A 13,965-nucleotide genomic window follows, 5' to 3' on the forward strand; every position below is an offset into this window, starting at 1 on the left:
TGCAAGAGGCGTAACCATTTTGTCATACTGAAGAAAGAAAAAAGACATTTCCAGTAGAAAAAAGTGTATTGAAAAAACACTATACAAGTATTCTGGAATTGTCATCTTATGTTATACTGTTATCCACTTCTAATTTTTTTTTTATAATGTCTTATCAATGTTTGGTTACGACCTTCGTCATGACCTTGTTTCATTTCGCGCTATTACCCCTTTTCAGCTATCTCTTAATTCCTCTAGAAAATTCTTCGAGTTTTTATGCCGTTTCCAATTTCCCACTTTTTATCATGTTGTTCCACTTTTTATGCTAATTCTAGTACAGTCGGGTCGCCTTTCTAAAAGAAGGGGGACCTGTCGCGGAGGGACAATAGCAGAAATGCTTATCTCTTCCTAGAGAAGCTACAGCTGACGCTGTAATTACGAATATGGAAATTGGTTGTAATGTCATCGGGCATTACTCTTTATTAAGCAGAAATTTTAAAAATAGATTAAGAAAGTACGCTAAGTTCATGTATCCTTAGGGAAGGGGCGTATTTTCAAGGCTAGTATAAAACCCACTATTTTCTCTCTCACAATGCTCTCGCTCTCTTCTTCCACTAGACGTGTAGACGTTCGGTAAAGTGTAAGCTTTTCATTTCTTATTCCGTGTATTCTCTTTTCTGTATCAAGTAAATACAAGTGTTTTAAAGTCCAGTGTGACAATATAGAGATGTCCAGCGCCGGATTAGAGTTTGGTGGGCCCTGGGCAAAATTGATATTGCGGGCCCTTTTTCCACCTTTTTTCAAGAAATTTTCTATATCAACAAGCAAGACATTCAAAAGATGCTGAAAAGATTCTATTTTAGAACATAAACATTCAATACACTTATCAAATAAGTAATTTACGAACATTACAGCAATTACTAATTAAATTGGAACAGATCGAGATTTTCTACTAGCAAAATCACTGATAATATCATTGAAATCAATATCGTTAAGTAGATCGGACTCGATGCTCATCAAAGTTAAATTATTGAGGCGGTCCTCTGTAGTGCTTGCCCGGCTTTCATTTTTGATCCGCTTGAGTTTTGAAAAGGACCGCTCCCCTTTACAGTTGGTTACCATCATGGACAAAAATATGCGAAGAGCAATCTCGATGTTCGGGAAAGATGATTCTAGACGATTTGATTTTATTCTTGAATACAGAGTCTCAAACAATGTTTTCTTGCGGCCTTTTTCATTAGGAGATGATTCTTTCTTCTGTCTTTCTTTCACTTCGTCTTCAACGTAATAGACAAATTGCAGACATTCTCCGTAAAGATCCGTTGGATCTACGTCACCACAATAAAATCCTGTGAGCTGTTCACACTTGCTTTTGATATCACCGTTACTCATGTTGTTTAATTGTGTCAAAAAAAAGAAACGATCGTTAATTCGCTCGTAAGCGACGCTTCGCGTAGATAAACCCTCGTTCAGTGAATCAAGGATTGGATAGAAGATTTCGACTCGAAATTTCGTATCGCCAGTTAAATTAGCGTCAACAGAGGGTCCTTCATTACGTGTTACACGAACACTTCGCTTCTTCGCTCGTTGAGTGGTAAAACTGTATTTAGCCAGGGGCCTTTTTTCTTTAGCCTTTTCTCAATACAATCATCGAAGTCGTCTCTCACCGATTGAATAAAAGTTTTCAAGGAATTCATAAGCGACCCTATATAGGATAAATTTACGTCCTCGGATTGTAAAGTCTTGCTTACCATGTTGAATCTTGAGAGAATGCGGTTCCAAATTGAAGTCAAAATAACATATTCGAGTTTATCCATTTTAGAAGAAAGTGACTTGGCTTCGATGATCGTTTTTGGATCCTCTTCTTCGTCATTTGCTATTAGGTTTAAAGCAGATTGGATTTCATTGTAGCCACTATCAAGAGCGCTTACTGCACGTTGAAATGGAGGCTATAGGTTCAGGTGTAGGCGTAGATGAAGTGGGACGAGGGTAAAATTTAGTTAGTTTTGGCAGAGTTTTTACAAACTAATCATATTTATCTCTCTTTGCACGTTTTTGACACCCACTTTCTATGTGAGCACCAACTGTTTTCACTCTTAGTCTTTCTTCGACTCCTTTTTTCTTTTCTCTTTGACCCTTGCCAGACATGCTTCTTCATGTAAAGTTACGCTTAAACTGAGGCAATTACAGCAATTCACTTGATGATGACGTACTAAAAAATCAAGTTCGAACTTGTTCTCGTCAATGGAAGTCTCAACTCGGGGAGTAAAGGGAAAGGGTTAGAAGTAGAACTAAGAGGTAGGGTTAGAATCAGAATTTTGAAAAAGCCCTGTAGGCACATTGAGTCACTGACGGCTTTACGAGTTAAAGATGTTTTCTCATGTCTTTTTCACCTCCTATATTTCCGACATTAAATTTATTCCAATTTCAAATATTTATAAAAATTGGCGGTCAATTTTTTTCGTAAATTTGTTAACAATTGCCCATTGGCTAATCCGGCACTGGAGATGTCTTTAAGATGTCCTGCAGGGGACACTTATGGACAAATCCATTTAGAACTATAAAGAGATGTATTTAAGATGTCCTGTAGGGGACACTTATGGAAAAAGTATTTAAGGACAATATAAAGATGTTTTAAAGATGTCCTGTATGGAATTCTTATGAACAAAGCAATTTATGACTATATGAAGATGTCTTTAAGATGTCCTGTAATGGATACTTATGGACAAAGCAATCAAGGACTATATAGAGATGTCTTTAAGATGTCTTCTAAGGGATAGTTATGGACAAAGCAATTTAGGACTATATATGGATGTCTTGAAATGTCCTGTAGGGGATACTTATGGAGAAAGCAATTAAGGACAATATAAAGATGTTTTTAAGATGTCTTTTAAGGGATAGTTACGGACAAAGCAATTTAGGACTATATAGAGATGTCTTTAAGATGTCCTGCAGGGGACACTTATGGACAAAGCAATTAAATAGTGATACTATAACTACTATAATAGTGATAATAAATGGGACAAGAATAAAAAAAGGAGAAAATTACGACTGAATAGTCACTATAGTAGGCGCATGTTTATGAGCATCGAATCATGTTTGTTTTCACGTTTATTCACATGTAAATACCGTACAACGATATTAAATAGGTAACAGGGACAAGGGTTCTGTCGGAAGGCAGAACTATTACAGGAACGTAATGTCTGGGAGCCATTATAACTGTCATCGATTTGCTTTGCTTATCATTTTTTTTCTGTATATAAATTAGCATTGGGCAGCACGCGGTACCTGGCGTGCTAAATATTTTCTTGACATATGTACATGTGCCGCAAAAAAAACTCAGTTCAACTGGGAAATGCTGACAAAGTAATGGCGAGAGTGTTGTGACATGGAAAGGTATAGTGACAAAAACGAGTTGAATTCTATCAAGTGCTATGAGGCTAAGATAATAACGCTGTTGCAAGTTAAAATGTATAGAAGCTAAGGGTCGGACAAAAGATTCGGAGAACAAATTTTAAAAAAAATCAAGTGAAATAAATTTTAGCGGGACCTTAAAGAATCGATGTGATCTATTAGATCCGTCGTTTTCAAGTTTAAAAAAAAAAAAAAAAAGAATGAGAGAATACCTATTAGGTAAGGAATGGTTGGCCGCGTCTGTTAGACAGTTGCAGTCTAGTCTACGTTCTAGTCGGCAATTCTAGATCAGTAATATACCTGTGGTATTGATTTTGACATAAGGAAGTTGGCTTAATTTAATTTACATGCAAGACGTGAGCAGAAAAATTATTGTGAGTGTAAGGGGGAGGGTACAATTAGAATTATTTCATTGATGTACTTTTACCATTTTTTTTTTTTTTTTAAATATTCAACTTGAAATTGGACGTTACCGATTCAAGCGATCAGACTGTAATAGGACCGGAACGAAAAGAAAAAAATCTAAAGCGAGCAGGAAAAAACAAAAAAAATAAGGGCGGGGGGATTGATGAAATTTTGACAATGGTTTCACCCATCGAGCGCTAATCGATCGGACGGGCATAACTACATTTGCTTTTTACATAGCGTATTCCAACAAATCTTCAGTTATTATTTTTTTTGTTCTATGTTATTCGCTTCCGTAAACGAATCCCGTCAATGACAGATCCAGTGAACTAAGTATCTATTGCTTTCTGTTGTCTTTAGTCCGTAAATGGTGAGCCGGTTTGGAATTAAAATGATGCTGCTGACTTTGATGGTGTTGCATCATTCTTTGCATGAACAGGCTGGTGGGACGTAACTGAAAACGAGAACCCTCAGTTTCGGCGCGCGTCGTTTCCTCGTCTTCGGTGTCACGGAAGAGATCGTGATCTTCGAGAGTGGCCAACGTAGGCACTGGAGACGGTGTGGAACGATGGTTGGATGTCTGACTGTGGCCCAAGCGACTTGTGGATGGATTCAAAGTCCTGTGGTGCTTGCTGACCTGAAGAACTGTTGGATTGTATGGTATGCCATTCTTTACTGAATGATTGTTGACTCGAAAGACAGCCTCATCTGCCTGTTCTTCTTGGGAAGTGTGAACAGCCTGGACGGAATGCTGGTGTCGATGTCTTCGAGGGGATGATTCATCCATTAATTCGGTGAACGCATCACCATCGTCACTGCCGATGCTTTCCATGTCGTCGCTTCTGCCTCTGGCAGCATTTGATGGCACCTCGAACACGCTTTTACCTTCTGGCATTTCAATCAGGGTCAGCTCGAGGACAGGTGAGGCCACGTTGGCCGGATCGATGAGTTCGTCTGATCGTGTCGAACCTGTTGGCAAAAATGTAAATTAATTGACTGTCTATAAATATGTAGCCTAAACAGATGCACTTTGTGGGCAAATGGCTCTTGGGTGGACTTACTACTTTCTGGAGAGCAATTGCGCGGGCGGAAGAATTGAGTGATTGGTTTGCGCTGGCCGTCTGTGTCTTCGACTTCTATGACAAGTCCGAAATTGCGGCCACCCGAGGCAAGCCACCATCGAGCAGCCAGTTTGATATCCAACTTCATGTAATTTTCTTCTTTAGCCAAAGCCATTTGTGAGTCCAAGAGCTTCTTCTTCTGAACTGCAAATATCGAACAAAAAAGAGAAGGAAATCTATTATTTTGTTGATCGCAACACGGAAGGAAATATAAACATAGAGTATAGCCTACGTCTAACGTTACAATTTCATCAAGAGATCGTTTTGAAAGGCTAACACTTAGAAAAAATATAGAAGAAATGTATCCTTTACAATGGTTTAATATGGATTTCAAGGCCTAATATCACCTAATGTGCAATCACTGAATGCTTCATTTACAAAAGAATATGTCTTTCATACCACGATTTCGTTTCAAGGCGCGAGTATAATTGTGGACCGAAACTCGTATTTTCTCTTCGTAATGCAACGGAGGCTCGAAGAATGGTACGGCTTTCAGCGTTTGGAGAGTTGGTTCCAGGCTATCAGACGCCAGACCTGCATCTGCCGATTCTGCAGGCAAAGGAACCGATGGCATTGCCTCTCCCTGCAATACGAATTAGAAAAATTTAACAAACGAAAGCTAATGGCTTTTCATCGCCAACTATATTATCTCTGGTGCCTGACCACCATCTGTTTGTGTTTTGTTTTATTTCAATTTACCTCGGCGAATTTGAATAGACGCAACTTGGCCGCGGTGACGTAGAGTTGGTAGCCATGACGGGTTTGAGATTGTATACCGCTCAGGTTAAAGAATAAGTGAAGCGATAACGGTAAAGTGGCTCCTGTCGACCACATTTCTTCGTCTGTGTGTTTTGGGGTGTCACCTGCAATTTCGATAAAAGCCAAGAATGAAATTAGGCGAATGAACTCCCTCTGTGACTCGTATAATGTATCATACATGATGGCTGTATGTAGCGGGTACGTTCATAGAGGTCGGCTGTGGCTTCTGGACGCGAGAAATGCGAAAGAAACGGAGGAATCGGGCCGATACCGAGCGATGAGCCGCCTGACGGCATTTGAGGACGACCGTTTTGGTTGACAAAATCCAATATGTTGCGGATGACCTCCTGTTTCCGCTGAAAAGCCGACCTAAAAATCATAAAACTATCAGCAAAATTGCAAAACAACTAAATTGGTTGAAGAATACAAACACAAAATAATTTTGTTTCTCATTCAAACAAATCAAAGCCGAATCAAGTGTAAGGAAGCCAAAAACTATGAATTCTGCTTGCTTACAGGAAAGTGTGAAATCATTCAGAAAGATGAAAAAGCGGCCAAGATAAGACTATAGAGAAGCACGTTTTTTTTTTTTTTAATTTTAATCGGAGCAGTCTGTGATTTTTTTATATTAGACGTTCGCTGGCTTTGTATGCATGGCTTGCATAAGTTGTATAGTGCATAGTTCTATATGGAGTCTCTATAGACTACCCAAATCTACAGTCATGCTTGGAAGTTTCTTTAGCAGGCTAATCGGTCTATATCCTTCTATTTCTTTTTGATGGAGGGGATACTTTGGTGCCTACCGTACCCCTTTATGCTATTCCTATTTCTCTTTCTTTGCAACCCGCGAAAAAGGTGCAACATTAAATGTAGGAAAATTAACTGAAACGTAGAGGAAGAGAAGAATGGAAAGAAAACGAGGGTATGGTAGGCACCATAGTATCCCTTCCGTCCAAACAAAATGAAAGGATATAGACCCATTTGCCTGCTAAAGAAACTTGCAAGCATGACTGTATACATTTTCGAAATGCATTCATGCAGGCGTTTATGAGACATTCCAAAATTCTAAAGCAAGGGCTAGAGCAAAGAACGAGTTGCAACAAGAAAGTCTATGTATATAAGACAACAACAGCGTATGACCAACGTCATTGCCGTTGTTCTTTATTATGTTCAAGATGTTCGATTATTGGCAAAGAGGACACAATACTCAATTTTCATGCTGAAATGCATTCGTATGGAGGATGCATTAAAAAAAAAGACACTTCTCTGCAATTAAGTTCGCACACGGTTAACCAACTTCATGGTCGTAAATTGCGGGATGAAACTTCCCAAAAGTTTAATAGGGTCCTTAAGATATGCTGATCAATTCATTAACGTTGGCTTCAAGAGCGCTTCCTTGTGGTTTTCTTTTTATGCTGCTTGACTATCTTTTCGGCGTTTTTTTGGTTAGTGTTTTTCTTTTACTACAAATATGATAATGTAGCTCACCGTTGAAAACGAAATATTAGAAATACAGTACACGAATTTTTGTTAATTACTTCATTTATTATCTTCCGGTATGCCGGCAAACCGATTTTCTCATTAACTTGTTCCCTACTTGCTTTCTGTTGTTTTGTTTTGTTTTTTTTTTTTTTACTCGGAAATACATAAAATATCCCACGAGCAGGTAAGTGGGCGCGTCGAATCGATCCAGCCATTCTTCAACTATAAGCTGATGACGAACCCTATACCTGAATCGACAACGAAAAGTGGACACCGAAGTGTAGTATATTGTTTCATTCATTCAGGAAAAGAAACACCGTGAAATTCGATCACAAGTTAATAATCAGACTTTGGCTTCTTGAGCCTCTACAATGGACGCATCGAGTGTCTTATATTCAACTGCTCTATAGTCTACATCGCACTCGACAAAGGTCTGTTAGGAGGGGAAAAATAAAAGCTTTTCCTTACATACCAACCACTTCTATTTGCATTTTTATTACGCTGGCCATTGCACCGAAGTATCTATACCTCTTGAAATTCGTTTGACGGGAACACAGCAATACACCCGACAACACACCACGCGGTATTCTTGTTGGAATGTTCTCAGTCACTTCCAATATCAATTCAAATCTAACAAAATCGTTGATTTTATTAATCCATAACGTTTGGCGTTACTACGAATACAACCGTTCCTTTGTAAAACACAGCGAGCGAGTGCAATTCCAGTCTACTGGTTGGGGGAGCGAAGCACAAACGTGAAAGCTATTTAACTTTCCAGTTTCCGCCAACGTCACCGACCTCACGCGCAACATAAACATGGAGGTGCCCATGCTAAGAACCAGCACTTCGTTCCAGACATGTTACTTTATGGCGAGAGACAGACAGACAGACAGACAGAACAGGGACTTTGTTTGACACCGAAAAATACACGATGTGAAAAATAAATAAATAAATAAAAAAAGGAAAAGGAAGAACAAGAAAGAAAAAAAAAGGAGCATGGGTGTAAAGGCAGACGAAGAGGAAGACGGGGAATGAGGAATGCAGGCACGCCAACTGCAATAGGAAAATAAAAAGAGAGTGTCGGCAAACACTTCGCCAAAGAGACCGAACGAGCCTTTCGGAGGCGAAAGACAGAAAGCGATGGAGGGGTCAGGGTCAAGCCGACTCAAACAAAAAAACAAAAAAAAACAGAAAGAAAGAGAAGAAAAGAGAGTATGCGGGTAGGAATCAGCCAATAGGAAAACGAAGGGGAACCTGTGAAGAATAAATGGTTCCCCGTCGACAGACTATACTTCTATGGCCCTGCTTTCATTTCACCACTTCCGTTACAAATGAAGACAGACCGAGAGTGTCGAGACACTTGAAAGATAGATAGAGAGTGTGAAAGAAGGGGGGGGACTACAGACCGATCTTTGGTATGCCGGTATTGGAATTTTTCACAAATATTTTTTTTACTCGTACCAGGCACGAAAAAATATTGCCCATTTCCAAAAGAGAGAAGAAAAAAAAAGTTAAAAGCGGAAAGAAAAGAAAATAGGGGGGAGAAGCGATAGAGTAAGAAGGGAGGCATGTTGACTGGCTTCGCATACACAAGGCGGGAATTTAGAAAACGAACAGGGAAAAAGTTGCTGCGTTTTCTCGAAAGTCGATTAGTATTGAATTCTGGAACACAGCAGCGTCGAGCGGCTGGCCCGTTTTACTACACGTTGTCAATGCAGTCATCGATTTTAAATAGAGTAAAAATGAATTCCGACGATGAAATCAGCACGGATTTATCATCTCTGTCCAAACGAACGGTTCTCATAACATGTTACCAACGTTAACGTTGGGCCGTGGAAATTCACACAAAGGCAGTGTGTTAACATTCATGGAGTTGTAAACGCCCTTGCGTTTTTATGAAAGGACAGCATTTCATTCTGCTCTCATCCCAATCCTCCTTCAGCCGACCCTTCTTGTTCCGTCTACACCATACAACTGTCTCTATCGACTTAGCTTTCCCCCCACATTCATGCAGCCTCCCTCTAGGTTGCCTAGAGCGTGCGTACGTGCGAGTTCCATTCATTCATTCACCCATTCATTCGAAACGAGAACCGAGCCCCTTTCCCGCCGAACGCAATTCTAAGAAGTCGGGTTGCCACCAGAATTTTGTGCTTTCGGCTTCGAAAAACTACCGCCTTCTCTTCAAATAAGAAACGAAAGCGAGTGTTGTGGGATCCTTTTAAGTGTCAGCATTCAATTAGTATATACCACAATACATGGGAGTTTAAAAAAAAAAAAAACAGAGAAGAGGGAAGGTAGCCACACGTTGGGCAGGCAAACGTAAATGAGCTATACGATCATAAGTTGAAACTATAGTTCTGGTACATTTTTGAAATTTTAAGAAAAGATTTCTTCCTCTACGAGATACGACAATCAATTTATCTACCTTAAAATCATTAATAAAATGCGCATTTCCTGGAGAACTGCGATTTCATTGCAGAAAGCGTGTTGGTCCTTTGAATTATAGTAGACCACTGTGGGACTTTGAAAGAAGAAGTCTGACGAATTCGACGGCAAGAGTCATCAGAGAATGATATATGCTATTCATAATAATATATAAAAAAAGAAGTCTGCTGAAGGCAATCGCAGCGTAAGGTTCAAACCATGGTTCCCGCACGAGCCATGATAAACGAAGTTCAAAGACGAATATAAGAAAACTGCATATAGCCATATAGTGAATGGAAGAATAAAGAAAATGGGGGAATGATGTGAAGCTGATCGTTTCTGTCTACACTAAACATAGATTTCTTTGTATAGTTTGAATCAACAGACACATTAGTTGAAATGGTTCAAGCCTTACCAGGAAAAAGCGGTAAAAGTAAGGTGCCCGCAGCCATAAAATAAAACCATTTAATGTATGTATGTTTTTTCCTGACATTTTCCCAATATACAGCGTTTTAGCGGCCGAACCCAATGGTGACACGTGTAAGTTCCAAAGAAGTATAGCCTATAACACAACAACCATCCATGCTGCCTCGTTCTCCAATGTTTTTATACCTATGGTAGACCGTGTTAGTCATCACCCTAATTGTTTAAGCTCATATCTAAGGATTCCCTCTCTATTCACTCCTGTAATACTTGACTAGAAATGCGCATCAGGCTGTTCAGAGGACACCATTGAAAGCGCCAAGGTTACTGGTTTTTATTTTAAGCTGCACATGAGACGTAATCTGGTTACGAACCATCGCTGCGTTCTTCCAAGTTTATGCTGATGGGCTTTACAACTTCAAAAAAAAAAAAAAAAAAACTGAAAAAAATTTATGAATTGATTCCTTACTACAATGTGTAAGGCGATGATGATAAGACCACCTGATGCTCGATTTTTGTTCGCTATTGGCGAACAAACGAAAAATCCAAACGGATACGCGGACACCGGCGGCAAAAATCAGCTACACACTATACAACACACTGCTCAGCGGTTCAACTTCGGTTGCATGCAACAGTGCTGATGTAACATCCCTACGGCCAGCCGAGCTGGAAACATGAATCACGCTACCTATATACTGTAATAAATTTATAGGCGCGCCCGTGCGCTTTTTTTTTGCTTTTCTTTTCGTTTATTTCTTTTCTTTTTCTTTTATACTTTTTCTTCTGTCTTGTGTCTGCCTTTCCCTAGGCGGTGGCCGTTCGGATCATCTGGTTGTAACCAGTTGTCTTGCAGAAGACAATAATAATAAAAAAAAAGGGTCTGTCGATGGTCGACGAATATATATATACACTATGCAATCCAATTTGACGCTATCTCAATGATAAATCTGTGTTCAAATAGACACTAATGAACCTAATCTTCAATGCCTGAACAGCTAGAGGCAACGAACATCAGCATTTACGTCATTGCTGCCCTAAATCATATATGATTAGTTAGCCTAAATAGAGTGTTTGATATCAACTGTTTCTCTTTTCACATGGGGCACTAACAAGTAAACCTATAGACAAGCTAGTCGAAGTTTAATCCAAATATTTGCGTTCAAATCGAAACTATAGATTTGAATGACGTCGGGAAGTTCCCCTCATCCCACAAAAGCCGAGTAAAATAATAATAATAAAAAAAAGTGTAGACTAGACGCATGATAAAACAGAAAAGCGAGTTAAGAAGTTTTGTTGTTATGTTGTCGGTTCGCGTATTTGGAATGAATTTTCCTTCCACTTTTGACAATAATCAACACTTGAAACGGAATAACGCAAACCACCCGACAAAACAAGAAAGTCGAGACGTGTACTTTTTGCCCCCAGCGGGACATCAAAGTTGTGTGTCAATCACGGACGCAGCCAACCCCTTTTTTCCAACAACGTTCTCGTTCAACGTTGCTTAAGATTATTCACAATTTAAACATTACGACCCCCTTAATTTATAACTAGGTTTCTAAACAAGATCATAGTTAAACCTCCACAGTTGTAAATGAAACAAAATATTCATTAAATTAACATGTCAAACGGGCAAACAAGAAACAGGCGATTAATAATCTACCGCTTTGCAATGCGATTTTTTTTTTTCAATTGACGTTGTTAACATGAAGAATAGGAGGGTCAGCAACTGTCGGTGATGCTTTATAGCGATAACAGCATGCACGTCATGTTATATCCAATCGCCCTTTCAAATTCAAATGGACTGGGATAAATGGTATTCCCCTGGGTAATCCCCAGGGTACTCCCCTCTCCGCTTTCCCAGAAAAATAAAGAACAGGTTTTTTATAACAACGTTTCAGTACATTCGCAATATGCAGAGCATTCCATAAAAAAGTTATTGCATGATCAACAATGGCATGGGTTGCGTCATTCGTGACTTCTAATGGAGGATTTCAGCATTTATCAAAAGCCATTGCTGTTGGCAAAGAGAGGGGGGATGCAATCAGCGATCATATAATTTACTAATAGCTTGTAGTTGCACAGCTACAATAAGTATACTTTGTCTATTTAGGGTATGCTGAATATGTACAAAACGAGGTATTGCAACGTGATCAATGATCCTTACCTGGTGCTCATATTAACAGTCACATTTGATCTGAAATTTAAAAAAAAAAAAAAGGAAACAAGAAGAACAAAAAAAGAATAATAATAATTTTAAAAAGACATCTCGGAAACTATTGGAATTAAATTAAGATACTAAGCCTTTCAATACAGGCTATACATAATTGAAATTTTTCGCGTGTTTAAGGATATATGCGTGATTGTACACAATCATCAGTAAAACTGACATCATGTAATTGGTGTTGAAGGGCAAAAGTCCCTTCATCAGGTAGGTACCACAACTAATTACCAATGTAATAAATCTAAATAAACTGCCTCTAAAAATAATTCAAAGTGTTGGAATAAAAGGATTGTAATCATTGTGACAAGAGTGATGAATGAGGGGGTTGTGCGGTGTTTGAATATGAAGACTTCCTGCCACCGCTTCGTGCGTGGGAGTTATTCTATGCGCCCAATATTGAATTCCATAAGGAAATTCAACGATAAAAACAGCAGACTATTTGCTCATGCTAAGTAGAAAAAATACTCGTCAATAGGGGATGTAGGAGTTGGCTTGGGCGAACAAACAAAAATCCAAAAGATAATACAAATAAAGTCTAATTTCTCACGCGGGAAACACGTAGATAAGCAACAACAAAAATTAAAGAAGAAAAATCCCTGATTGATAATAACGAAGCCGATGTAAATCTTATACCAGTTCGCATTAGAGTTCTATAAAACACAAGCCCTTATATAACATAAATAACTTGGCGATATTTTGCGTGCCACTACAATCACCTGAATTGTCCGAAATTCGCCTTACACTCGTTTTTTGTTGTTTTTAAATTTCCTTAATTTTAAGCTTTTAAAAATGTTTTTTTTTTTCAAAATTTTACTCCAATAAAAAGAAGAAGGCAATTATGTCAGTGGGTATTTTACCTATTGCGCTGATGAATGATAATTTGAGCGTCTAGACTGGACGCAGGTGAAGCCGCGTCCGGAAGGTGCAGTGACGACAAGTGCTGGTCGTGTTGTTGATGGCGGTTGGATGGCGGCGAATGGCGATGATTGACACTGGCCGAATGACGGATGGCGATTTGCTTTTGACGAGAAGCCTCAACATCTTCGTTGCTAACGTTATAGAGACGCAGCAAATCTTCGACATAGGGCGACGTGGACGATGAAGCGGAAGCAGCCGTGGCCGTCTCGAAAAGCGGAAGACACTCAGTCACCGTCAGCGCTAACACGAAACATATCAAACATTGGGCCGCAACCCGTTCAGATGCAAAAGCAAACGTTTTCATTCTAACTGCTTTCGCCCGTCCGCGCTTGATGTTCAACATTCAGCCGAGAAATGAAGGAGGAACGCAAATTCGGGTAACGATCAAAGAGCTACGAAAATTGGTATTGGTTTAACAACAAAAAATAATTCGATCAAGGAAGACAAGTTGCTATTTTGTTTTGCTAGCGATGAATGAGCTTCCGATTTGAATCGAAAAGTCGAGATAGTTTTGAAGTGCGCACAAGTTTGGGACGAGCCGCGGAAACGGCGGGAGTCGGAGCGAGAGTGGCGAACGATAGCTAAAACCCGACGATAGAGACTACGAGACTGAAGGGGGGAGAGGATGGGGAGGGGGGAGGAGAGGGAGGCAGAGAAGGGGGTGAGAGACACGGCGTGCGCTCGAGCGGAGGCGGAAGGACGGACTGAAGGCGGGTGTATATACATTCGGGCCGGTGCAAAGTCTTGAGGTGGTCCGGGATGGCCGAGAGAGACCAAGCCAAAAAAAACACATAGGAGCTGAGAGGAAGAAACAGAGAG

At 39.7% G+C, this 13,965-nt stretch overlaps 2 protein-coding genes across 3 annotated transcripts; both read right to left on the minus strand.

The window, feature by feature from the left end:
• Positions 1–697: 697 nt before the first annotated feature.
• On the minus strand, positions 698–2,164 carry LOC116935803. Its single transcript, XM_045170788.1, has one exon. It carries the CDS (start codon positions 1,369–1,371, stop codon positions 904–906), a length of 468 nt encoding a protein of 155 aa, XP_045026723.1. The 5' UTR covers positions 1,372–2,164; the 3' UTR covers positions 698–903.
• A 908-nt stretch (positions 2,165–3,072) lies between these two features.
• On the minus strand, positions 3,073–13,735 carry LOC116935808. 2 transcript variants are annotated; one of them, XM_032943045.2, is made up of 7 exons: positions 13,086–13,735; positions 12,172–12,201; positions 5,857–6,047; positions 5,619–5,782; positions 5,319–5,502; positions 4,860–5,063; positions 3,073–4,767 (listed from the first exon to the last, which is right to left on the minus strand). In XM_032943045.2, the coding sequence occupies exons 1-7, from the start codon at positions 13,487–13,489 to the stop codon at positions 4,136–4,138; spliced, it is 1,809 nt and encodes a 602-aa protein (XP_032798936.1). In that variant the 5' UTR covers positions 13,490–13,735; the 3' UTR covers positions 3,073–4,135. The 2 variants fall into 2 exon arrangements, with proteins under 2 accessions (XP_032798936.1, XP_032798937.1); XM_032943046.2 differs by lacking the exon at positions 12,172–12,201 and having other exon boundaries at positions 13,086–13,734.
• Between the last annotated feature and the right edge of the window lie 230 nt (positions 13,736–13,965).

This window comes from Daphnia magna, linkage group LG3, assembly GCF_020631705.1.
Source record: "Daphnia magna isolate NIES linkage group LG3, ASM2063170v1.1, whole genome shotgun sequence".
NCBI lineage: Eukaryota > Metazoa > Arthropoda > Branchiopoda > Diplostraca > Daphniidae > Daphnia > Daphnia magna.